At 36.5% G+C, this 27,589-nt stretch overlaps 1 protein-coding gene across 8 annotated transcripts in view; it reads right to left on the reverse strand.

The window, feature by feature from the left end:
- Positions 1-27,589, reverse strand: part of LOC124167240 (DENN domain-containing protein Crag) — a 75,095-nt gene that overhangs the window by 31,893 nt on the left and 15,613 nt on the right. For 7 of the 8 annotated variants that reach the window (XM_046545122.1, XM_046545117.1, XM_046545119.1 and 4 more), the window contains 17 exons: positions 25,821-25,993; positions 23,522-23,754; positions 22,158-22,283; positions 21,931-22,075; positions 21,254-21,429; positions 20,126-20,312; positions 19,892-20,033; positions 19,646-19,791; positions 19,120-19,245; positions 17,539-17,741; positions 16,955-17,075; positions 16,668-16,864; positions 13,800-14,089; positions 11,325-11,483; positions 10,320-10,475; positions 8,713-9,127; positions 7,226-8,467 (listed from right to left, as the gene is read on the reverse strand). In XM_046545122.1, coding sequence (XP_046401078.1) covers positions 7,226-8,467; positions 8,713-9,127; positions 10,320-10,475; positions 11,325-11,483; positions 13,800-14,089; positions 16,668-16,864; positions 16,955-17,075; positions 17,539-17,741; positions 19,120-19,245; positions 19,646-19,791; positions 19,892-20,033; positions 20,126-20,312; positions 21,254-21,429; positions 21,931-22,075; positions 22,158-22,283; positions 23,522-23,754; positions 25,821-25,993 — 4,237 coding nt within the window. The remainder of the gene's footprint in view (positions 1-7,225; positions 8,468-8,712; positions 9,128-10,319; positions 10,476-11,324; positions 11,484-13,799; positions 14,090-16,667; positions 16,865-16,954; positions 17,076-17,538; positions 17,742-19,119; positions 19,246-19,645; positions 19,792-19,891; positions 20,034-20,125; positions 20,313-21,253; positions 21,430-21,930; positions 22,076-22,157; positions 22,284-23,521; positions 23,755-25,820; positions 25,994-27,589) is intronic. The other variant, XM_046545120.1, reaches the window with a different exon arrangement.

Below are 27,589 nucleotides of genomic sequence, written 5' to 3' on the forward strand. Positions count from 1 at the left end.
GCTGCAAAAACCTTTCCCTCAGAAAATAAAGGAATTTTAAGCTAGAAGGATTTTTTTTAGAGATGTGCGAATAGTATCCGCGAATACTCGAATACCTCGAATAATAGTAAGTATTCGATATTCGAGATCTCGAATAGTTATGCCAAAGGTACCGTCTCGAATACCTCGAATACTTTGAATTTCGCGTCATACACTGTCGCTCGCACGTCGTTGGTAGTTGACTCGGAAAAATGAGAACTCTAGTCGTCTAGTGCATGCAGCGCCGTTTTAGGCAAGCTGACGAAATACATCAAATTCACGGGTTCGAGCGGTGAAGAGAGTTCGACGTGGGGAACCGAAATTGATCGGATGAAAAAAATCCGAAAATCCCAGGTGTCCCCTATCAGGAGAACCTCAGTTCCGTGGGATAGCAACATTGGCGCATTTCCCACGATCCGCTATCCCCATCCATTCAGCGTTCGCCCCACCCCCTCAGACGATTTCCTCTTCCCCGAAAACACAAAAAATGCCCCAGCTAGTGCAGGGATCGTATTACGAAGACCTCAGCTTTGAAAAAAATATCAAGTTACCGGAAAATAATAGAATCGTGTTTCACCCTTCCCTCTTTCTCCCCACTGACCATTTTCCCGCATCCATCTTTTGATAAAATGAGAGGAGGTGTTTGCCGTGTGTCCTTTGTGGCTAATAATGACAGGCACTTATTTTGAATCTTCCCCAGGAGATGAAACTACCATAGGGAGGAACTCAGTGCCGTGGGATAGTGACATTGGCGCATTTCCCACGATCTGCTATCCCCCTCCATTCAGCATTCGCCTCACCCACTCTTGACGATTTCCTCTTCTCCGAAGTCAAACAAAAGATCCCAGCTCGCGCAGGGATTGTATTACAAAAACCTTAGCTTCAAAAAATATCAAGTTACGCGAGAAAAATAAAAACGTGTCTCGCACCCACCCCCTTTTCTCACCCACTGACCTTTTTCTACCTACCTGCTTCGAATTTCCCCCTTTCTCGAGGTCAACTGCTGCATGAGTCATCTACTAGCCCGAAAGGTGTCTAACAATGACTTTCGGCAATTGTTATTACACCTTTATTGGATTGAAATATTAGTAATGTGCGCGTAATTTAAAAAAGACTAAGACCAAACACGACATATTTCTGACTTTATTTAAGCATTTTGCGCAGGAAAATAAATACCGGGAAGAAGAAGAAATACGACGGAGGCGTAATGCTCAAATAGGGTGGTTTCCTATTATTTTTTATTGCCTAAATCGAAATATTAATACTCCTGAAGTACGTATTTAACGCTTTTAGAGTTTTATAAGACGATATCTATTTTTCGCGATTAAATTAAAAGTGAAAATTTTCAAGCGCGCGAAAACGCGACGGGTAAGTATGAATGCCGGGAAAAACTCCGCGTGACGTCGTTCTGGTTCCCGCTGCCGCAAGTGAGGTGACCTTGGGGCGAGGCTCTGAGCGCTATTACGACGCAGGATGCTAGCAGGTAGCCGAGTACCATGCTAGCTGGTAGCGCTTGGCTTAAATAAGGATTATTAATACCTTATCAAACAGACTGTGTGATTATTAAGACATGTTTCCCTGAGCTCTGTGCCTCATGCATGCATTGGTAACTTCAGACGATGTAAAACTCCGATCCTCTCGTGTAGAAACTAGGTCCCTGTGATGTCACGTGGAGTGGCATCGCATAGGCGCCAATCTGGCCTTTTTCAGATGAGGTAAAATTGAACATTGCCATTAGTCTAAACCGGTATTTCTAGAACGAAATAATTTGTATATTATGAATACACTAATGGTGGGTAACGAATCACAATCAATACCTTTCATTTTCTTTAATGAAGGAAACTACCCTATTGTTTACATAAAATTAAAATATTCCATTAATCAGCTAAATTCCTGTTTGAATCCTTTAAAGGCAATCACAATTACTCGCCAAAATCTTGGGTTTCCTGCTGCATAGGCGACCTAGTCAAACATTTTCACATTCATCGTTTAGTATTCGAGGTATTCGAAATTCGAGGTATTCGAGTATTCGAGCAATGATTTAATATTCGAATTCGAGAAATCTACTATTCGACCCATCCCTAATTTTTTTAAATGATAGGTCAAAAGATAAAGCAAGGAATAAAATGCACATAACACTCTTTTGGTGCTCTCTGGTGAAAGTAAATATGTACATTAACATGGATAACATAACACAGCATCATCGTCTCAGGTAGGCTATTATGCAAACTTGTAAAATATTAAGAAGTATCCATTAGTAGTCAATTGCTTCTCATGCCACCTAATGAGATCTCCTACACATCATAATAACCAGGAAAACTATAGAAATCACAGACTTTACCCCAAAAATTTCCAGAAATTTCAATGAAGTATAATTTTTTTAAGGATTTAATACGTTTTTAAGGATTTAATACGTTTTCAAGGAGTGTATGTAAATTTTTCAGGCTTCACTTGGTGGAACAAATATCTACAACGCAAAATAAATCACTTAGTTATGTTCTACGAAAACTTTTATTGTTCCGACCCTGGGTTTCAACTAATAAAAGTTTTCGTGGAACATTACTAAATGAGTTTCATTTTGCACTAGAGTTTTTAAGGAGTATAAAGAGGGATGAGCCACCCCATGAATAGCACCCCCAAACCTATTTAGGCAATTATTACATTTCTATTTGGTACATGATAGCAAATTTTTTTCCCTGCAGAGGCTCTAATTAGTACACCATGAGTTTTCAACAATTTGAACACTATTTGAACACAGGGAATAAAAACTACTGATAGCATTAAAGATAAATTGTAAGACACAATTCAATAGAAAAAAACACTATCTAAGTCACCTATTTATCAATTTCAAGATATAATTGTCCTGCATTCCCAACATATTTATTTATCTATCCAGATACGTGAGCAGCTAAAGTGAGGCAATTAAAGCTGATTAATACCTTAAATCAAAGTTCCACATGCTTATTACATAATTCCAATCACATGCTGAACGTGTGTTTCAACTATCCAACTGATAGGATACATATTTATGTTACACACAAACAAATCAATAAAGAATTACAATCATTAAGCAGCTAAATAATGTCTTATTAGTGATATCAATTTGTATGTAGTACAGTTGAGAACAATTATCAGTTAATGAATAAAAGGACTAAGTAATGATTACAGGAAATAGTAGCAGCAATGGAATTAAATACCACATACAAACTGAAAGGGGAACTTGGATATATTCAGAATACCATTACATACATAACTCAACTAAAGCAAATTAAGATAAGCAGCTTATTTTTTGAGTTTTGATGCTAAAAAATGCCATGCTCCATACCTGATTCACAGGGTACAATACTTCTTCACTTCAAACCACTTACATCTGGTATACACCTACCCACCTTCCATTCCTCACCTCCCTTCTTAGAAAATTGTGATTCTGAACAAAATACATGCATGGTCCTTGACTTCTTCAGTCAAAACCTAAACCCTATTAGACGAGGTGGGTTCAATAAGTATTGCAACACATTTTCTTTCTGGTAAATGACCGCGCTATCCGGAGCTGTAAAAATTGGCATCTGCAACCGAGGTGCATTCCATAAAATAGTGACTGATTGAGTTTGTTTGGGCAGAAAACCAGGGTATCTCACATATTGATGGCTAAGTTCTAACAACACGTGTTTTAAAAATAGCAACTTTTCAGGAGAGCAAAAAAACGATTAATTTTTTATAATTGTACGCTAAAATTAAAAACCTGAAATTCATTAAACTAAAAAAGAAGCATATATTTGCCAATGAAGAGTTGTTTTTTTCTTGAATTGTACATTGTAATGTTATTACACTTTGTTTAAGATACCTGTTTCAAACCGGCCAAATTTTTAGATACGTGTTGTTATAACTTAGCCATCGATATTCATAGATGCTTGCAGTATAATTACAGTGATCTGGTAGTGAATGAAAGCACGGTGAGTCATTGGGCAATGCGTGTTTCATCATCGCTGCTAAGGGGATGATGAAGAAGTTGTTGATGCTGTGCAATGTTGGCTTCAACATTGACCAGTGGAATGGTAGGTATACAGGACCTCCCTTCAATGTGGTGTCAAGCCGTAGCATTGAATGGAGATTATGTTGAAAAAAACTGTTGTGAAGCTAAAAGATTGGGAAATATCACGGTGTATTTAAATGCTAAATAATACAATCCCTGTTACAGAAAAAATATTTGTTGCATTTGTTATTGAATTCCCCTCGTACATAATTTTCAGATGGATTCATAAAGTTTCTACTTTCATTTCAAGAATTTTACCAAGTTTTCTGGGCACCAGTTTTATCAAGAGCAGCTTTTACATACAAATCAAATCCCACACATTACAGATGCATTAATGAAACATTACTCCAAGCAAGACTTCCAACAGTTTTAATTTCAAGGATTATCAAATTATATTATTATGGAACGTCACTCGTTCTTCATTTCAACAATTTGGCACACACAAGTTTCACTGGTAGGATGTAAGCATAACACAATTTATTAACCATGTATTTAATGTTCATGACAAAGAGAATGATTACATTTGCAAACCAGAAGGAAAATGGGCAGCAGAATATCCCATGGTTTTAGCGAGATAAGCAACCTCCCATTCCCTGCATTCACCCACAATTCCTGCATGCTCAAGGTGCTCCAAGATGGTGTCCAGTTACATTTTTGCCCATAAAAATTTATTTGAGGTTACAACACTGAAAGGACCTATTGAGGACTTACTTTAAAGGAGTTCCACGTACATAACATAAAATGACAATGGTCCAAAAAATGTAAATTTAACCTCTCAAATGGCTCACAATGATCAGTGGCACAGTTAATAATAATGTAGGTAAATGAAGAGATCCAGTAAGAACAAAGATTTGTGAAATAGAATGAAGACATCAAGGAAAAATCAGGTGATATTAGTCTAAAATTTTCTGTGAATCAAACACAAAATGATGAATAAAAGCCACTGGATCATTGGATGAGGACCAGAACTTTAATAGTCAGTTTAAGTTCGTATCAAGTTTCATGCAGCAAAATTTAACCTATTAAAAATATAGGAATAATATTAACTGAGAGGAATAAATAAAGAAACATAATTACATAAACTTAATCACAAACTGGGTAACTAGGTAGGTTTTCCACAAAACGAAGGTAAAAGAAAATGTATAGGAAAATGAGCCAGGACAGAGGGAAAAGTACAGGTGTAAAAATACAAACCAATGTAAAACCATAATGTTGATTCCACTTAGTTTTTTCCACTTACCTGATAAGTCATTCGTGGATTAATGCTCCCCTTATAACATTCTACTACCCTCGGTCTTATTGCTTATACTTTCTGTCTTTATTTTTCATACCACTACATTTACATGCATTCAAATCTATGAAAATGAATATGTATGAAATAAAATTTCCACATACATAGAGGTTACCTCTGATTTATGCTGGACAAACCTGCATTTGAGGGAACACTAGACAAAAGGAAGGGGTTTCCTCTAAACACTGAAAAAATAGGCAACTAGTATTTCTTTATTTGGCCACACATATCTCAAGTATCCTTTTATTTATTAAAGAATTAAATGTCTACCTCCTTAATTACTATCAGCCATGTCACCTCTTAAAAAAATTATTTTGCTATTGTAGCCAAATTTTGAGAATACTATTCGATGCCATGAAATCAACACTAAAAATAAAAATTCCATTTATTTCTACACTATCAACATTTACCCTACAATGCCATAAAAAAATCTTGTTGGCATCTGAATGTGAGTGAACTCCGGAACTTAAGATGAACCTAAGTTTCATACACCTCAACTTTGTGATGCAACCCCTACTTACAAGCTACTCTCCTGATCCCAACCATACTCATAATATTATTTTACTCATTAACAAAGCACATAGCCAAGTCTAATTAAAGATTCAAATCTCTGGTTTACGAAGCCCATTATTGGCCCATGGCAATAGAGAGAGCTGCCCAATCGGACAATAGATAAGATCATTTTCAACCAAAGTGAGGAAACTTGACGCTGTCTTCTCTCCTTCCCGTCATTTAACCAGTGGCGGTGCGTGCGCATACGCATGTTAGCAAGTGCACACCCAAAGATGAATAAATTATAAAAGAAAACTATTCCTTTGCAAACGCGAAGGATAAAAGTACTGTCTGCATATGCAAGAAACATGAGCCTCCGAACGCTACAGCTATCTCCTTTTCGAATTCACCGCTCTACAAGTGTGCGATCCCGTGGCATCATGCCGGGCGCATTTTCGGTCTGTGCGATCGCTTGAGGGAGCTCTGGCGGGACGAGGTAAGCGGGGGGGTATGTGCTGTTCAAAGGGGCAATGGGAGCAGACTCAAAACCATGCGAATGCGCACGCGCATGTTTTTGGTGACTGACTAGCAGGTAGTGTAGTGGTGTAGCCACCACCTACACTACCTGTGCCCAGGATCCTAGTCCGTCTACAGAGTCATCTGTATAGCCGTTTCCTACGCTACTTCCTCATAGGGTGTAAGGAAAAGAGAATGAATTTCAACTACCGTCACTTGTAAAGGTGTGTTGAGAATAATTATTTTCATACATGCTAATATTATTTCTGTTCATGCAATTTTAAGGGTAGAGTGTACCAGTGATATGTTTTGCTTGCTATGTATTCTATTACGACGAAATATGACGCTCATGGATTAGGATTAACATAATATAATTAAATCATCCTATATCTGCTCTAATGCACACCCTAGATGAATTACCACCAGCCGCCACTGCATTTAACACTGAAAAGTTAGTGGGATTCTGACCTTTGTTCAGGAAACAATAAAACCTATACCTCACATTCCAAATGATTAACCCTATAAATGAAATCTACAAAACAGAGAGCCACATTTGGAGAAGTTCTAAGGTACACATTTATTATTAATAAAGAATCCATAATCTCACTCTACCTTTTGCTGAGGTATATAAGAGACACTAACGCAAGAGTTTGAATTACTTCAGCTTTATAAAAATAAATTTCATTTATAAATCACTTTTTTTCGTGTCATTCATAGAGAAATACTAAGGGGAATATATCTAATGAGTTGAAATACGGACAAATGACTGTTTCTGGAAGAAAATCAAGAGTTTATAAAAATATGTCTTTTAACCTGTCACAGAACAGAAAGGAAAAATGCATGCTCATGTTACCCAATCTAAAAATGAAACATACCTGAAAGGAAGCTTAAAACTGTTGCTAAGGCTCGTCAGACTTGATGCAACACTGGTAGATGCAGGAGGCAGAGCAGCCAAGGACGCATCAACAGGCATGGTGGATGACCTTTGAATCACTTTCTTCTTCCCACTTTGCCTTTCTAATTCCTCCAGACCAGATTCTCCCTCAGACTCTTCCACAACTTCATCTATCAAGTTTTCTTGTGACCGACTAGCCCTCGGACCTGGCCGAGGGGGCAAAGAAGAACGAGACCATGACCTACCACTGTTAGCCTCCCCGTCAACTTCTGCCGTCTCATCAAGAGAGCTGGCCACTTTCTCACTTTCCTCCTCCGACTCCCATCCCTTCTTGCGAGGGGTATCCCCAAACAACAAAGGACCCCCAGAGCCCATCCCTACACCTTCCCAGTCCAGCGATTGAACCCTGCTTGAACCGCAAGACGGGCTACGCGAGGAGTGGAGTTCCGAAGGTTCCCTATCATCCTCGGCATTCTCTCCACTCCTCCCCTCCTCTCTTGTGCCATCTGGACTTCCCGCAAAGGCACCAAGTGGATCATTTTCGGTCACAACCATCCTCGCCGGACTGTGGGGGGACTTTCGAATGGGTATACTCGGAGAGCGTGGGGGAGCCCTTCCTGGAGACGAGGGTGAGATTGACAAGGATGAGGGCGGAGAGGGTGCCTCCATTGACGCAGGAAGAGGGTTGGTCGCACAAGAACTGGACAGTGCAGAGCTATCTGATCCTCTACGCCCCATTCTAGCCTCTGCCTTCTCCCGCACGTCCGTACTCAGCTTATTCACCTTTGCTCCAAGAGCTGAAAACAACCGCCCAGTTCGTTCAACCATACTCTTCGAAGAAGGACTGGAGTGAACTTCTGAAGAGCTGTCTTTACTGGCTAAAGAATCTCTACTACCTTCATTGTTACCCCTGTGGATAATATCACTCTCCAGCCTTCTGGAACCCTCCACAGGCACTGCAGTCTCACTATTCTCATCTTCCGCCTCCTCATCGCTCACTGTGTGTAATGGGTGTGGATGCTCACTTCCTCGTACCCGTCCTTTGTGGAGCCCAGTGCCAGCCTTTTGGTCCATCAGAAGTTTTCGCCTGGCATACGAGCCACTTTCTCCAAACTGATGGTGGTGTACTGGTCCATTTTTGTTTATGTTTTCCTTGCCACAGTCAAGTTTAAGCTGATTGAGCTTCTCCAGAATTTGAGCATCATTTGCAAAGCTTTCAGACCTGAAAACACACACAATATGCATCCATTAGCAATGATTATCATCAGCTACTAAGATGATCCCATCAGAAAACAAAGAAAATAAATATTTTCCAAATTTGAATTATCTAATCTTATTAATTTGTATTTATCAAATCATAAGAAAAACCCTGTGATTTTCCCAAGATAATACATTGTAATCAGTCAGCATTCAAAACTTTAGAATAAGCTTTCACAAGAGCAGAAAGAAAGTGGAAGAACTCCATACCTTAAGAGACGCAGGCAATCGCCAGGGGTTGATGGAGAGGCTCCTTCAGGACTGTTTGGAAGGCCATGTGACGAGAAAGGAGGCCAACCACCATCTGTACAACCCTGGCCACTGTTGCTCATATGCCTGAGCTTCCCACGTTGGGAAGAAGAGAAGTCCATGGCTCCACTACTCTGATGGCGTCGACGTGGTTTCAGGTGGTGGGTAAAGTGAGGGGCATTGGGTGCTGATGGTGATGGAGGAGGGGCACCACTGTGGTGCTCCTTGGCATCCCCTTCACCATCTGAATGAGATGTTCGACTGTGATCGCCCTCCAGGATAATGTCATCGATTCTTCTCATTCCATCTCCTGATCCAGCCAACAACACTGGCCCATCATAGAGGCCAGTCATAAGTAATCCTGCACTACTGTCATCTGAAAAGAAAAAGATAACCATAGATGAAGTCCAGAAAATATGTTAATGGCAGGAGAAACATAAATTATATGAATGTCCACAATAGTAAAAAAACAAATTTTACAACTTCAGAAGGAATTAGGCAGGAATACTACCCAGGGCTGAACACTTATGATAATGAGTATTATTTATTGACCACCAGTAATACAAGCTCAATGTATGTAATGAATTTTCTTTGTTAGAATTTCCTAAGAGTCTAGAGAAAATTCTGGGAATTACTGCATTTGGCCAAATTCTGCTTCGATAATATCACTAAATAAGCAGAATTGTCTTCATTAGCATAATACTATGTATCCCATATGCTTTGTGGAGCCCTCAGGACTCTCTCTGCATAGGCTATTAAGATCACCAGTATCATAATAATTAAATTAGAACTATCCACAATCAAGTTAAGATTTTGTATTGAACCAACCAACAGAGCTAGGATAGATATTGATATAAAAATTCCTACCAAAAAAGGAGCATTTATCACAGAGTCCTGCCCGCTTAAAAAAAAGTGATACAGGTTTGAAAGCTATAACTCATTAAAAAAGAGAAATTAGAAAAACATATTCATTAGCAGAAAGCTTGTTTTATATCATGCCAGATTGTTTAAGGCAACTTTATTTTAAACACTAGCTAATTTTTATGTGTTAAGATTGAAAAAGAGAGCCCTGGTTTTTGGCTCTGCAGCAAACTGTGTAACTTTGGTGACATGCAGCTTCATTGTTTTTACGTATTAAAGAACATCCTTTTCAAACAATTGAAATCGTAACATTGCAATCAGATTCAGAAAATTTGGAATTTTAAAAGTCAAAAGTTTGTTTGTTATAAAGTAATTAGGAAAACACAGTTATCCTCCAAAACTGGTGATTCTGTCTCTATGGAAAAAAAATTAACAATAGAACAGTGATTTTGGCATTATGTACAATGTTAGAATATTCTGGCCCAGAAGATGTAAGATTCGTAGATGTAGTAAACTAGTTTCGAAGTCCAATTCAAAGTTCACAAGAGTGGGCCAACATACAAAGAAATTCCGATTTTAACGTAGTAAGCCCCCCCCCCCCCCCCCTCAGCTTCACCATAAACAAATTCCACAGCAGATGTACAGCACATAAATTATCCTCTTAGAAGCAGATTAGGGACAGAAAAATGTGTAAGCGTATTACTTACATGACTGTTGAGGTAATGATGACACGGGAATGAGAGGAGTTGCTGAATTCTTAACTATGCTGCCCACTCTTGAACGGAATTTATCAAAGGCACTTAGGTCCACAGGATCAAGGACGACAGCAGGCTTGCATTGTCCCTCCAATGGTTTGATTGGTCCTGCAGAAAAGGAGTTAGTTACTAAGCTCATTAAAAATGTGTTTCAGACCCAAGGACTCCAATTTGGATGCAAAACACACTATCAAAATGCAAATTATTGAGACATAAAAAATAGAAAATGATTTAATCAAAATAGATGTATCATTCATTTATAAAGAAAGAGGATATATTCCTTCAGGAAGAGGTTTCCAGTCTTGGTCCTTTAGGATGCATACCGGTTCATTTGATGCAAAATTGATAATAAGAGAGGAAGAAGCTTTTAAGTTTATCTTCCTATTTTGCCAGGACAAGTTTTTGCAAGTTACATGATAAAACAAAAATGAACATACGATAGAATTGGGAAAAAAGAAGCTAATGAAACAGAAGAACCTTCAGAAAGAAAATTTTCATTAAAGCATCCAAGGAATTTAAAAAAAAATTGAGGGTAGAATCAGCTAGACTAACCAGTTCTGTCAAAGTTAGCAAAACTGTCACAGCAAAAATCAACACAGGCAGACATGGCATAATACATTGCTCGTCTCAAAGGGTATGGAATGCAATACTAACAAAATGTATCAAAAAAAATTTATATAAAGTCAAGGCCCACAGAATTAAAAGAAAAAAACCTGAACTTACAGTGAACATAACAGTTTGATGACCAAAGAGTGGTGGAATAAATATTTTCAAAACATCCAGACCATCACATACAAATGCTGCCACTCTACATACAGCATTGAGATTTGCCATGTAGGTGTTGCAGATTGAAATAATGGGTCAAAAATCACAAATATGAGGCTGTATTTGAAAATTTGACGTTTAATGACATGTTAGTCCACAGACAAATGGTACATTTCTCAGTATCAAACATACCAACTTCAGCCATTTGCTCTAATGTAGATGTTGAATTAGCATTCCTGAGACCTTGACTGTCACTACCACTTTCATACTTTCTCTCCTCGTCAAGCTGCTGAAGAGAATTATTCTTAGTGTTCTCATTCATTGAACTGTACCCAATGTCAGATAGGCTTCCTAGTAACAAACCAAATGAAATCAAATAAAGCACAGCTGTTTTTTGCCATAAAATATAGGAAAGTAATTTTTAAAAGTATTTTTTTGGAGAAATTATAATATTATAAGGTGAAAAAAAAATAAGCAATGGAAAAAACTTAGTAATGGCAGAATTACTTTACATTATTTCTCATACTTCAAGCCAGACCATTTTCAATTACAGTAGAAGATCATTAATCTAAAATTCTCAACAACGGAATCTTATAAAGTGAGCTTTTCAAGAATCTTGCCAACTTTAAATATTTTGTCGTCCCAGTGAAATGATGGTCAAATGTGCCAATAAAAAGCCTCCTGTACACACATTTTGGCTTTCAAGGTGATCCATTAAGAGAATTTTATTTCTAGTATACCTGTAAGATGATGTTGGTTGAATACCATTTTAACAGCAGCATATGCTGTTTACTTCCACGGGCTAATGGATAAATATTGCCTACACTGATCAAAGCTGACTCACCTTGTTTCTTCGCAAGTTTAAATTTCATTAACGTGGTTGGACCTTGAATAACTGCTGGCTGAACTGGACCAAGTGAAAAGCTTTTACCTCCACCAGAACAGGAGTTACTGTTAAAATTTGTCAGTGGCTCCCTTCACTTAGGCAATTTCGTCGGTGTTGTGCTGTTGGAGTCAACCACCAAGGTATTCCTAACGGATTTATTTATTTGCAATCATCTATTCAGGGTTCCCACTAACTAAATTATAAAATTCATGGTTTTTTCCAGGTTTTCACGGCCTAAATTGCGTCAAATTCACGGGCTGTTTGATAAGCCATTTTAGGAAGAAATATTGATCTCATAAAAATCACTGGCCGCACATTAACTAAAAATATAGCAAACACGATAAATGCCAGGAATGCAAAATGCCACAATGAAAGTGCTCTTATGACGCCGCCTATCGTTAGCAAAATTTAGGGCCGGCTAAAGGTGGTGAATGAGAAAATGGAGGGTGACAGGGAAGTGAAGAGGTGTGTGATTTCTCACCAGGGTTAATGATCACTTTGGTTAAAGGTCGTTCAATCACAGCCTTAAGGTCTGTGTCGTCATGACACACGGACCAATATTTGCGCTTCGAATATACGTGTGCAGATAAATGCGTGGACAGTGTCTGCGAGTGACTGGCCTATTTTTCTTTTGATCCGTCAATCGTAGTTCTAAAATCAAGTTAGAGAGGTTTTTTAAAGGTTGTATGACGAATTTCACGGCTTTTTCCAGGTTTTTTCACGGTAGACGAAATTCACGGCTTATTCACGGTTTTAAGGTTTTCACGGTTGAGGGGGAACCCTGCTATTTTACTGCACATATCCAGTGCTTTTTTTTATATAAGGGATTGATTCATTGATGGTGATTCAAAATTTCGACTGATATTCTCTTTTGGAGAAAAATTCGTGCTGTCATGAAATCACTCAAGTAGCAAAAAATAAGGTAGTTTCACATGATTTCGGTACGTGTTAACACCATTTGATTGCATTTAATACAAAAATGTTCGGTGTTGAGATCGTAGGGGACAGGGTGAAACATGATTTCAATCCACCCAGCTTGTGAGTCAAAGTCACCAGCTCTGCATTCACAGAAGAATGCCCATGGAGAAGCTCTATCCAGTAATTCAATCGAGTTTTTAAAATTTTGTTATGAATATTCTTATTGATGAGCAAAAATTCAGAGATTTTTTTAGGCTCAATAAGAGCTAATTTTGTTCATTCATCAACCTGATTACAATGGCAGTGGCATCATTAATTGAATCGAATGGAAAAGAAAGTGATCCTTCTGGAACACCCCTGGTTAAGCAAACTCTGGATTAACGATCTTCTACTGTATGAAAATTGAAAACAAGCTTAAGAATGGAGCACAAAATTTTTAAGGTCACGGTTACAAGGAGGAAACAGAGCAGGTTAAGACACCAATTGATAGCAGATGACAATTGACAGTTTCATAAAAGGTAGAAAAATGCGTTTCTAATTTTATTTTTACCAAAGTGTAATCATAAGAATGTGTTTAATTGAGCCATTTAAAAAAATGAAAAATATGCTGATCTAGTTCAACATGAAATTCTCTTTTTCATAGCGTTATTTCCTTCCTTGATGGCAAAGAAAAATAATAATAATACAGCAATGGCAAAAAAAAAACAAAAAAATAAAAAAGTAATTAAAAAATCCACTATGACAGTGCAAAATAATATTTTAACCTTCCTTCCCATTCGAAATTCCTTACGCCATTATTATTGTATGATTCATGGAATAACACCAGCAGAAACATGACCATGCATTCATATACGAAGACACACCTGATTGAGCCACTGCATGATGGGATGAAGCAGGATTTGTAGGTACGGCTGGCACTGACGTAGGCAATGGCTGGGGAGGGATAGGATTACTGACTTTGTCATTTGGCATGGATGCATTTGAGTGTGGGGGCACCCATTCTTGGGAGTTGGCACTGTCAACAGATGTGTGAGAGATAACATCGGCTTCTGATGAAGAGGGACGGTCAACGTGATCAGTGGAGAGGGAGAGGCGACGGCGAGCATTGCGGTGTCCTGCTTGGCGAAATAAAGCAACTCCAAATATCACATTCCTGTAATGAGGAAAGAATCAAACATTAAAAGAACATTTGAAGGAGGAAAAGATCGAAAAAATGAATTAAAAACCACAGGTGGATGGAGGAGATGTCAAAAGTAAATACATAGATGGGTAGGGTTGTCACAAGAATATCAAATTCAAAATGTCAAACTTTTCCTAGGGAAAAATTTTCATATCCCTTGTGCACAATATCATTTCAATCGGTACATAATATTTTTGAAGAATAAGAGTCAATAAAGAACAAAATTCTTATACATAAGTATGTAATTAAATTGCATTTTTCTCCATGGTTTTCTGCAGTAGCGTAACTAGGCATATGCTTTTGGGGGACATGGAGGGGTCTGGGGGGTGCGACCCTCCCCTCAGGAAAATTTTTGAAAAATGACATGCCTGGAAATACATTTCATATCATTTTGGCACTTAAAATTTGGGTTTCACACGTAATTCTGCAAGAAATCATCACAACAGGGAAAACATAAGTACAATATAATATTCTCCGAGGTTTTAAGGGGGCATCCCCACCCATCGTTACGCCACTGGTTATTTTTCAGATGATGTTTAGGCCACGAAACATCATCTTGAAAATAACTTTGACCCAGTTAACCCGAAAACCATGGAGAGAATTGCAATCCAGTGCTGCAAAAGCCTCAAGCAGAAACATATTTTAATTATTTATCAAAAATTTTTCTTTACAAGGAAATAAAAATAATAACTTATAAATAATAATCACAGTCAATACACACAATTTCAAAGAGTCACAAAAAATAAGCGCTTAGCCAGCAGCAGTTGCCCCTTTGATTCACATGGCATACATTTTCCCTGATGCAATGGTTGAGATTCAATACCATTTACTGACCCATTGCAAATTTCTTTGACCTGCAACAACTCTAATACAATAATCGCAGCTTTAGCCAGCATTTTCATTCTCACCCAAGTAAAAATTCCGCAAATTAGAAAGAGCACTTGGTCCTACTTCAGAGATCCGCCAATACCACAAAAACCAATGACTTGAATTTTACTGACTTCATAGGATTTTTTTACTATGTAGATTGATAGTGGTGGCATGTAAAACACCCGACTTTGGCGAAATTTAGTGTGACCTAATTTTATGTCACCCTATTTAGCTTCATACCTTGTTTACATCCGCTAGCTATAATCACCTTTTTTCATTTAAAGCCAACATTGCTTTCTGACAACATCAGGCAAAGTAGTTCAAACTGTGCCAGGCCAGGAAAAAATGAGTGAAACAGACAATGCCACAGGCTGGAAAACAGACAGTGGACTGTGACAGAGGGAGTGAGTGGTTGACTGAGCCAGACCCCATCAACATTGGACTCCAGCGTTGAGATTTGATTTAGTTAATGACAATGCAAAAGTGAGCAAGTACTATACATGGCTTCAACCATGACCAGTTACTCTATGTTTTTTGGTTACTACTGTGTCTCAATTATTAATCCTCAATCGAAAATGATTAGCACAGATGACCAAGAGGTGACTACGCATACCAATTAAGTTGGATGCATACCAAAAGCAATACATAATCAGTAAGTTCTTCATCCAATAGGGTGATTTCCTAATTTTTTTAATTGCCTATATCGAAAAATTATTAATCCTGGAGTACATATTTCATGCTTTTAGATTTTTAAATGACGATATCTATTTTACACTATAAAATGAAAAGTGAAAATTTTCAAGCGCTCGAAAACGTGACGGCTAAGTATGAATGCTGGGAAAAGTCCATGTGACGTCTGGCTGCTACTGTGTAAGGCCACATGGGTGCAAGGCTATAAAGGCAGCTACGATGCAGGCTGCTTGGTGCTGAGCATGGCGGTAGCGTAGAGTACCCTGCTAGCAGATAGCACTTGGCTTAAATAAGGATTATTAATACCCTATCAAACGAAGGAAACTTTATGATCATAGGCAATTTTAATAGGTGATTATTAAGAAATGTTTCCCTGAGTCTGTGCCACAAGCATGCATTGGTAATCTCAGACAATGTAAAACTCCTGACTACTCGTATAGACTCTGGGTCCCTGTGACGTCACGAGGAGTGGCATCGCATGGGCACCAATCTGACCTTTTTCAAATGAGGTTAAAATTGACCATTAACATTCATCTAAACTGGGATTTCTAAAACCAAATAATTTGTACATAATGAATACACTAATGTTGGGTAACAAATTGCAATCAATGCCTTTTGTTTTCTTTGATGAAGGAAACTACTCTATCGTAGCCAGCAAATTTTTGTACTAGATCAAATAAGGTCCACTATTTTCAGGAATTCAACACAGAAAAAAAAGACACTCAAGCAGAACTGAACAAATTCGGTTCATATATATTTTTTTTAGTGAGAACTTTGCTAAGTTTATTATTTTATTTCAAGAATAGACTCATTTTTCCAAACTTACGCTTTCATATGATTAAGTTTGAGGAGGGAACTTTGGAAGGAAATAGAAGTTTCTCCAACCAATGCATCACTAAACATTAAAATGGCAAGGATACAGGGTTCTGCATCAACATAATCCATACTTTAACACTGTTCTATGGTACACTATAAAATATTTTTGTAATACCTTAGTTTATTCCAAAGCAGTTGACTTGAATTAGTCATGTCCGATGGCCATGCAGCTTCAAGGACAGCACGATTGTAAAACCCATAGGTGAGTGCATTCGGCTGAATACCATGTCTTTTCATTTCAAACAAAAGCTTCACAGCCAAAACTGGATGACTATACACTCCACATAGCTGCATCATCACTCGATAACAAACCTTGTGGGTGGCAAAAATAACAAAAATTATGCACTGTCACAGAGTAAGAAAGGTGATACTTCCACCGGAAAATGACTGAAGTACAATTACCTCATCAGTTGGCTGAAGTTTTATTTTTTGAATCTTGACAAGAATATCATACGCTGTCCTCAAGCATGATACTTTAGAAGGTGACAACATTACAAAACTGGGTAAATGGATGAACCATAAGCTGTAAAAAATATAACAGAAACATTCATAAATATCATGAACCAAACTCTGCTTGAACAACATACAAATGAAAAGAATACATAAAAAATATAAAATTGTTTAAAATGGGAATTAAAATTTGGCTTTGATTAAACATATATTAGCATGAATGTGATTAACCATGCAAAAAATCAGTACCCTTTCCATTTACTACCATACAGATTGTAAAGACGATAGTTTGTAAAGCAAGCAAAAACCAGATATATTTTAGAAAACTATCACATATAACATCTATTAGCCTTTGAAACGATACTGTGAAGACAAGTGACAATAGAGAAATTAAAGTAAACGATTTGTGAAATTCATTAAAAATTCTTGAAACTATGTACTTTGATACTATGAAGTGCTGATTTTCCAGTCTCAATGGATAAATATTATCAAGAGTAACTCTATCCTCATAGAAAGGACTACTCGAATAAACTGACCTGTAACATGTCCCTAGAAGGCACTTAGCCCACAGTTCTGGCGATGGTGCATGTTTCCTAGCCAATTTCTGGGCAGATTTTATCTCATGCTTGGTTCTCCTGGCCAAAGGACTTCCAGGAACTGGAGCACTCAAACGACCCCCAACACTTAAGTAGTTCTTGACATCCTTTTGACTGAACAACATATTGTTCAGAGTGAAACTCTGAAAAGAATACAAGATTTGATGAGTATTTCATTTAATTCTAATTGTATTTTATAATATTTGAAAACAATGAAAGTTCCTCTAACTCAGCAGACCTATTTTTCCTTAATTTTAGCACCTATACATAGCATGTATGCATTGACAGAGAACTTAACAGACCAAATTCACTGACACACTCACAGAAACATCCATAAAAATCATCATTCAGTTAATATTTTATGCCAAAACATGAGGTGGTATGATTAAAATTCAGTATTTTATGGCACAATGATTAAATAATAAACCACTTCAAAGAGCTTATAAGCTTTAATATAAGGAAGGGATAGGCAAAATTCACCGTTGACCACTTATTCTCACTTAAACAATAGAAAACGCTCTCAAGCACTCCACATTTACATTAACTACAGCAGAAACTATTCTCATCCATGTAAGTGCCTTTGAATTAACGCAAACCTAAAACATTAACACAAGAGGCAAACTGATACACCCCCACATAAACACCTCCTCTTGGCTCTCTTCCTAAATGCCTCTTTACAAGGTGCATTTATCGATAAAATCAAATGGCTAATGTTAAGAAAAATTGCAATATGAAATAGTATGAAAGTCTGTACTGAACATGGAACCTGCTTTCTATTCATTCAGATAAATGTACAGTTTTGTTCAGTTTTTATACAACATACGGTGCAAATAAAACCTTCCAATTTTAATGGAGTTGACAAGAGAAAATAAAATGTTTATGTTCTAATCTGGTGATCTTATCATTTTAAGAGCTCACTCATTACTACAGATATTAACATACTTAGAGAAATCATAAAAAATTAAAAGCTTGACGTTGTAACATTAACATGTGAAAGAGCTGTTAGCTTCGCTTCCCTATCACGGTTTTCAATTCCTGCCTAGTGGCTCATGCCTCCTTTCCCAGCTGCCAGCGCATGGTGAAGATTTATTTTTCCATCATGGGCACTTCGTAGCCCTACTCATTATAATGAGCTTCCTCTGTATAACCTGATCTAGCAATTCAACTACCCTTAAAATTTAGGTAAGTGTTAAATGTAAATTTAAGTCTGCTGCTAACAATAGGGAATTCTTATAGTTTGCACTTAGAACAAACTGTATTCCTCATTTTGATCACCTTATTTCAACATATTGGATGGAAAATTTTGCTTTTGGACTCATTGAGTCAAAAGAATTTATGGATAGGTAAAAATACAATGAAAGATGAAGAACAAGAATGAATGGTTGCCTAGAATTCTTAACTCCTTGCCAAACTCTGATATTGGATCCATTTTCTTATTTAATGAAACAAGACCACATGGACAAGCACGCAAAAACGTTAATGGATGAGGGCTTATGGACAAATAATTATGCTTATTCTTACCTCATAGGAATATTTTTCTCCAGGTGGTAGTCCATTTGGTTCCGGTGGCATTACAAATACTGTCCTTTCACTTTTGTGAGACTCATCTAGCTCCAGTAAGTGAGAATCGCCATCATCACCATCAACCTAAAGAATACATAAACCATAGAATAAATAAAAACATTGACCTAATGAGAGCAGAAGAAAGCTAGAAATGAATGAATTATGTGCAGCTACATGCTAATTATTTAAAAAATGAGTGACATTAAAAAAGTAGTTCCTGGTAAATTTTGCAAAACTTTAAACCAACACCTTATTGGAAATATAGGTTAAGCTCTAAAACCCAATATGTGTTTAAAAAATGGGAAATTCTTCTTATTTCGGAAGCAACAGTATTTCAAATGGCAACATTTTTTTAAAGCAACATTATCATTCCCTAGCAAGCATATTCATGGCGGTAACACTTTTGCTTGGATCTTTGAGACAATGCATTCAATTATCTAATTTGTAAAAATAGTGAAGGACCCAAATCCTACGAAATAATTACCTTTTCTGTGCATTCATCGAAAAAGGCAAGGCTTGCATCCATGTCAGAAACAAAAGACCTTTCCTCGATAAATCTTATGAACATCTGAGTCTTCATAACCATAGTAAAAAACTTGTGATGAGTTTTGTCCCTTGAGCGCAAGAAACCTGTTTAAAAATTTTCAAAGCAACATGATAAGGCCTTGAGTAATTTTAAATAGTCATCAAAATGAACAGGAAATGCAAGCACATGAATCAAATGAATTACCGTGAAGATCGAAGAGAGAATTGGGATCAGTGGTTCCAACAGTTGGTGCTTTGATAATTGGCAATAGGTACGATCGATATCCTTTGAGGATGGTGGCCATAAACCTCAAAAATGCTTCTTGTATCTCCAGTTCAAAAATTTGCTGAAATCACAAAAAAAGATCCCATGTAACAACTATCATTACTCAACTAAATTATAAAAAAAATTCTTCATAATAATAAAGATAATCCATACCTCTTTCCTTTTCCTCAACAAATCTCTATCTATGCTGCCATCTTTGCTTGAATCATCGCCTTTGCTAAGCTTTTTACTTCGAACTACTTGCCTTAGATTTTCATATGATGTTTGCAGGCTTGCACGCAAAACCCTTGCAGGTTTCTTAGGAAGAATTTTGACATTCAGAGCCTTCTTTTCTTCACACCTATAATAAAAAAATTATAAATGACTTGCAAGACTGTAGGCAAAAGGAATTTTCATGGCGGGAATTATTTAGTGGGAGGACACTTTGATCCCTTGACACCCCTTCTACCTGCTCATTACAGCCATGATGACATGCAATTTAATAATATATAAAGAAATTATACATCAGCAATGTATAGCAAATACAGAGTAAACTGCCATTTATCTGGGCCAATGATGGGGAGCGGCAGCATGAATAATCGGAAAATATGAATAACCCTAGCTTTCGCTTTTATTTCTTGTAGTTTTCATACTTTATGTAAATCAAGCAATACATTATTATCTATGCACACAGTATGTTATTTTAAACTGCTTTGAGGACTAATTGAGAGCTTCCTTCACTCTATCACGAATCATTTTTTTCATTGTATTATTATATTATTATCATTGTATTCGAATTACCCCTGATCCATAAACTCAAGCAAACTGTCTATGCAGGTGACCAACTGGCTAGGAATCCAATACTAACAATATCACGTAGTGACTGGGCTCATTGATAAATTAATCCAATAACATAAATTAAAAGGAAATAATAAGTATATAATCAATGTAAGAAGTTAAATATAGGTTCTCAGAAAAATACATCTCACCAATGACAAGAAATTGGGAGTTATGGCCTGAAATACATTAGAAGGGGTGCAATACCTGAATCCCTTAATTCTGTAATTACTCAAATAGTACCCTCCATATTTCCATCCTACACGCTATAGTGGCAAGAAATCAAAGGTTTTTTTCCTGCATCACGCTAAAAGTAAAAAAAAAAAAAAACCAACAGGTAGGCTAAACATAGATACTATGGATGTAAAAGAATATCTGTACTGTAAAATCATAATGGCATCTCAGTCCATATTTTGAACTTAATTTCATTTATCATTGGTACTTTGGAAGGAAGAACATACTTACATAGTAATATTATTGGTGTCCAGGTCCACACAATTAACATCAGGAGGTGGATCATATAGATCAAAGAACCTTGAATCCACCCCTATGAGAAATGGCAAAGGAGCATGGAGGACATCCGCAAGACCAAGAGGGCACAGGGGTATGTACGGACATTGCCATTTAAATGGAAATATAAGCTGCAATAAAAGAAATACACACTAACAAACTCATACTTTACTGGCTCACAAAGAATTCTATCATCGAGTGCATCATGCTACCACCCATACAAATACATAGACAAATGAAACTGAAACAGCACAAATAAAACTTGCATAGTGATGCAGTGACTTTGTTTTATAACTGATACAGTGGGTAGATAAGCAGAGTTGAACAAAGAGGAATTTGAGCATCACACACGTTTTATATTTCTTTATTCCACGAATATTATCTGCCAAAAACATAAGAATTTCATTTAAATGACTATGAAATAGTATGATTCCAGTTGCAGTTTTCCAAAACATTCAAATATATAAAGTAATTTCCCCATGAAATAATACAATTCATTGAATTTTCTAAATATTTACTTGGAGGAAAACATCTTATGACCTAAAATAACTGACTGATTTCATTGCATTCAACAAAATGAAAAAGATGTCAGTTTTATCATACAAAGTTAACGAATAAGAAACCATACAAACCATAGAGATTGCCTCAGCAACTGAAGTAAGAACATCAGGCCTCAATGAGTGAACAAGCAACTTTTGTTCAGTTAGGGCACAGAGCAAAACAAGCAAGCAATTGTCAGGCCCAAGATTCATTAGCATTTGTTTAAAGCTTGCTCCACTAGAAGAAAAGACAAATTTGGTAAATAAAAATATGATCAAATGAAGCCGATTAAAAAAAAACACTGGCAATCCACACTTACCTTCTAGGCAAGGGTAAGTCTTCTGGTTGTATCAACATAATCGTATCAACTGCTGACAGCTGAATAAGAATACCAGGACGCTGAGGTGAAGGGAAAGGAATATCCTCTAGAAAATGTGATATATGCCTGAAAATTAAAAAAAAATGAAAGAGTGTGAATACTAAAAATAAATCAATCCATTTTCCACAAATATAATAATCTTCTTGATATTATATTACCAACACCTGATTTCAAAAAATGTTGAGAACAACTGATAGATATTCAATTTACATTTAATTGTTCAATAATAATTTCAAACAGACATGTTTAAACGATTGATTTTTATATGAATTTTTCCCAGGAAAAAAACACACTTTTTGGATACCTTGCCAATATAGGATCACTTGCCTTGGCAAGTCAACTTCTACTGTGGCTGACGCTATTTGATTTAAAAGCCAAAAGACTAAAACATTAGTTGACTATAGGAATAAACCAAACCATTGTAGACCGAAAAACTTACTGATTAAGCATTAGTATTCAATCCTGAAAAAGCAGGAGAATTTGGCTTTTTCAGCTGAACCTAAATAGAAAAAAGTCTGCTGAATTGAATTTTTTCAACAAAATTGGTAATAACCCCAGTATCATCCTTAAACCTGATTAAAAGTATACTATAGGGATCTGAAATGGACCAGTACAAAAACATTTCCGAACACACAAAAATTTGTGATAATAAAACATATATCAAACTCCAACGTATTAGCCAAAGTTGAATTTAAGATAGAGTTGGTCAAATAATGTATTTAATTTGTTTTTCACAGCTGTTTACAAATAATGCACACTACTCCACAATACTGGAAATAATTAAAAATCATTACGTATCCATTGCTCAGGCATATATTACAATCGTTCCATTTTTCTACTTTTCTCACAGGAAAATATAAATGATTGTACATTGCGTTAATTCCTATAGGAAAGATAAACATGTTTTCATAACATTTTCCTTTACAGAAAATCATACTTCAAGAGTGACTGCAACATCCTTTAATATTTATTGGAATGGAACTGATAAGAACAAAGCATTTGCTGAGCTAATGGTAGATACAGAATACACCATGTTTAATATGACATTAAGCAGATGGATGGGATAGTACGACTGATATGAGCAGTATAAAAAAATGTAGGCAAATAGAAGCCTGTATAAAAAAATAAAAATCCATTCCATTACAAAGCAATTATTTTTTGTAAAATTCCAGTCATAAAATACCTCATGACGAATCAGCCACCCCCATCCAAGGCCTGTGTTATTAGGAATTATATTTTACCTAATTTTGTATTAATGCTATAAAGAAAGTTTTATGCTACAAAGATGAAAACTGAACTCTTACCTTTCAATAGGAACTGTGTGAGGGCCAGTATTTGACATATTATACAGAAACAGGAGAAATTTTTCAAAAGTATCAAAGAAGGGCCAGTGAGAAAGAAGGCAAATGCATTTATTAACATTAACAGTTTTTGTATTTTTTTCATTTTGGACATCAAAATCAAGCTCCTTTTGCTGTTCCGCTGTTAATTTTTCTGATGGATAGCGCTCGTAGAATGTAATGGCAGACCCATATACCTGAAATAATAAAAATACACTAACTAAAAAAAAGCTTCACCATTGAAAGAAGAATCATGAATTTTTCAAACGAACAATTTTTATGGTGCACTTCGGGGACCACTCCACAAGAGTTCTGAAATAGAACAGTGCTTGCAACAAATCTTCATCAATTAATGTGCAACTCTGGTTACATTTGGTAAACAGTATTTAATAAAGACTTGATAAGGGTAGGCTGATACAAGCGGTAATAAAAATGCTTAGGATAAACGTGATAAAGCCTAGCCAATGAAGGATAAAGCCTCCCTATTCCCTTTTTATCCTTAATAGCTACTATTATTTCATATCGGCGTTATTTCACAGTAGTATATGATCTGTATTTGACTTAACTAGTGCGTTTATGGATAATTTTAAAATGAAATCATGTAAAACATTGATGCTCATTTCCAAAAACCGTGCATTTGTGGCTGTTTCGCATGGTGAACAATATGTTCCAAAAAAAAATAATAATAATTTCAAATTAGTCCACCAGTACAATTGAGATTTAAGGATATGTTATAGCATATTCTAACAGTAAAGTAATCAAAAAGGTTATACTATCGTTGACAGTTGTATAGGCACTATTTAAGAGGGGAAAGAATAAAAAATTAAATTGAAATAGTTTTTCACACTAAAATTTAGATTCTTAATTTCTTTTAATCGAGAATGACAGTGATGGTGATTTCAATGCCTGAATATATTGCAGTAAAGATTGGCCTATATACTGTGGTTAAAGTGCTTTACAATACAGTGAGTCCTCGTTTAACGTCACTTACCGTTCCTGAAAAATGTGACGATAAACGAAATGACGTTAATCGAAGCATAATATCCCATAAGAAACAATGTAAAAAGTGAATATCGGCTCCTAGACCTCACAATTCCTACGCGAAAAAAATGTTAGCGTATCATATCTGGGGCATTTTTTACGGTGGGAATGCCGAACTATCGCATAAATACGAGTTCCTGTCTTCATCGACGGCAATAGCAGCAGTGACGTAAATCCTTCTCCATTTTTGTATCTTCCAGCATTTGCTTTTCGGCTTCGCTATGGTGGTCGCCCGGGCGAGCGTCACCTGGGCATCATCATCGCTGAAACAACGTCGCAGTTACAGGAACCAAAATTATTCTGAACTCGGCAAAAAAAGTGACGACAAAAACTCCGAGTTCTACACGGAAAAATGCCTTGAAATCACTTTTTATGTTCCTGAAAACCATTGTCAAGTAAAACCTTGCCCACCTACGCAAGAATTCATTTTGCAGAAATTTTTGCTAAAACCGTAATCGCAATTAAGAATAAACACACCGTTTCACACTTTGCTAAGACTGACTGCATTACCGCCCACAAAACGAACAACCTGCAACGCCTGCCGCTTTGCCTTTTTTTTTCGCACGAAATTTAAAAGACATGACGTTATCGTGAAGCGTAGGTGCGATAAACAAATGACGGCACTAAAATTTTCGTGACGTTATCGCGAAATTACGTTAAACGGGGTGACGTAGAACGAGGACTCACTGTACTTGAATTGGCATAAATATTCAATCGGTACAGACAGTCAACCTTGAAATAATAAATAAACAAATAAATACATTTATTGCTTTCAATAGCATACAAATAATATAGAATTAATCACAATAAAGAAATAAGAAAGAGTATTGGTTTAAAAGATAATTTGTGCTGAAGCAACCTGTATAATTTATATGCAGGGCTATCATTTCAAAAATAATTCAACAAAAGAGAAAGAAATTAACAAAAAAACAAAATACCATCAACATCTGATGCATGGTTAAGACAAACTCTACATTCCACATGAAGGTTTTCATTTATCTTTTGTTTTCTATCCTTATTTAAACTCCCTTTTCTGATTCCAGTCTTTCTCTAGAAGATTCTATATTAACAAATTGTTTACTAATTGCTTGAACTAAAAAGGTAATAATCACCCATTTGATCATACCAAATAAAGGCATGAAGAAAAGAAGAAAAGTTTGAATTAAAGAAAAAAACTTAAACTTTCAGTAATGCTGACAATGAAATAACTTAAAATAACTACCTTTTCAGCAGCATCTGACACAGTGAGGACAAATGTCGAGAAAATGGGCCGTGGTTGAGCAGCTTTGGCCGGCCAGCACTCAATGGTGGATCCCATTGGTAAACAAAACATGGGCACTGACTCAGGAAATGGGAAGTTGGGTTGATCTACATGTGGATACCGTGCAAGGATACCTAAATTTGACAAAATTCCATTAATGCAGGCAATTAATGTGGACATTTTTTATCATCTACCTAAAAATTACTTTGGGAGATATATCCAAACATATGAGGAAATACTGTGAAAGCTCAGTATAACAAGAGCTAATCATTCTAGGAAAATCACTTGCTATAACAGGTGCAAGTTATATCCAGAGGTGATGTAAAAGCCATTAAAAGATGAATCCTCAAAATTCCCTTTTCATTCTTCCTTGTTGCTTATCCTTCATATTTTATTAATTTTATACTTTCAAAATATATATTTATATTCTCCCCTAAATAGAGCTAAAATTATTAAATCTGTGGATATTTAGATCAGAGGTATCCGGTTCGACCATCCATAGTTTGTAAAGTGAATTAACCATATTTGTGAAGTTAAGAAGAAAAGAGGAACATTACAATATTCTGCATTCTATCTTGCAGTAGACAAAATCACTTCTAGAAAAAAAATGAAGTTATAGAGAAATCTCTACCCAGTTTCATCGCAGCATTGACAAACCCAGAGTGGAGCCAACCAATTCAGCGGTGTTGAAGAGTTCTCGACACAGCTCCATTTGTTAAATTGGTAATGCACCACACTGAAGAGATATACCTCACAAGAGTATTCTGTGGTACAGACTTCTGACATCACTATTTCCATACTTTTTAACACGTAAAATTTGGCTTTATGACAGTACACGGCCAATCACTAGCTATAACACAATTCTTACCATATGCCATACTTATTCCAATAAGCTTCTACTTTAAGTATTAAGAAGAGAAAAATGAAAGTTATGATTGCAATTCAATTAACTTGAAAATCAAATCATAAAAACCGATTTAAACCCAAATCTTAAGTTTAGCTCTCGCATAAATATCATTAAAATCATTTTATACAGTGGAACCTTGTTAAAGCGAGTACGGGCTATAGCGACACCCCCGCTATTACGAGAGATAGTCGATGCACCGTCAATTGACCCTATAATAAGCGTGTTAAAAAATTCATTTTTACGAGACCCTTTCGGTGTTGGCTCTCGCCATAGCGAGGGTTTCACCGCCGGAAGACTTTCATCAAGACTCCTTAACCTCTGTAATTGCTAGCGATCTGTTAGAAATGAAGTTAATGGAGTGCTCAGTCTCAAATTTATGTGGTAAACTGTCGTTCGATAAATATAATGATTGACGAAACAATGCTTTGCATGATTTTTATTCAGTGCGGCGCTTATAAATTGTTTGAATAGTTAGTCGTTATTTGAGTACGGAAATTTAGTGATGCAAAAAAACATCGCCTTTCGTCTGGATTTATGCTTACGTTTATCGGATAGATGTTTATCTGTCACCGCACCACTCCTGTTCCTGTATATCTGTTCGCAAGAGGTATATTGGCTATTATTTGCTCCACCTCCGGTAAAACGACAATTCGCTAAAGCGAGTGTTTATTAGTGCACCGTGGGGTGTCGTTATATCGAGGTTGCACTGTATATAGCATAAATAATCAATATCGGGAGCATTGATATTTTATTATTGAAGCTGTTATCATTTTACCGTGGTCTGGAGCAATTACCATATCCATAGACTTATATTTTAAACCTA

The sequence above is a fragment of the Ischnura elegans genome, chromosome 10 (genome assembly GCF_921293095.1).
Source record: "Ischnura elegans chromosome 10, ioIscEleg1.1, whole genome shotgun sequence".
Classification (NCBI taxonomy): Eukaryota; Metazoa; Arthropoda; class Insecta; order Odonata; family Coenagrionidae; genus Ischnura; species Ischnura elegans.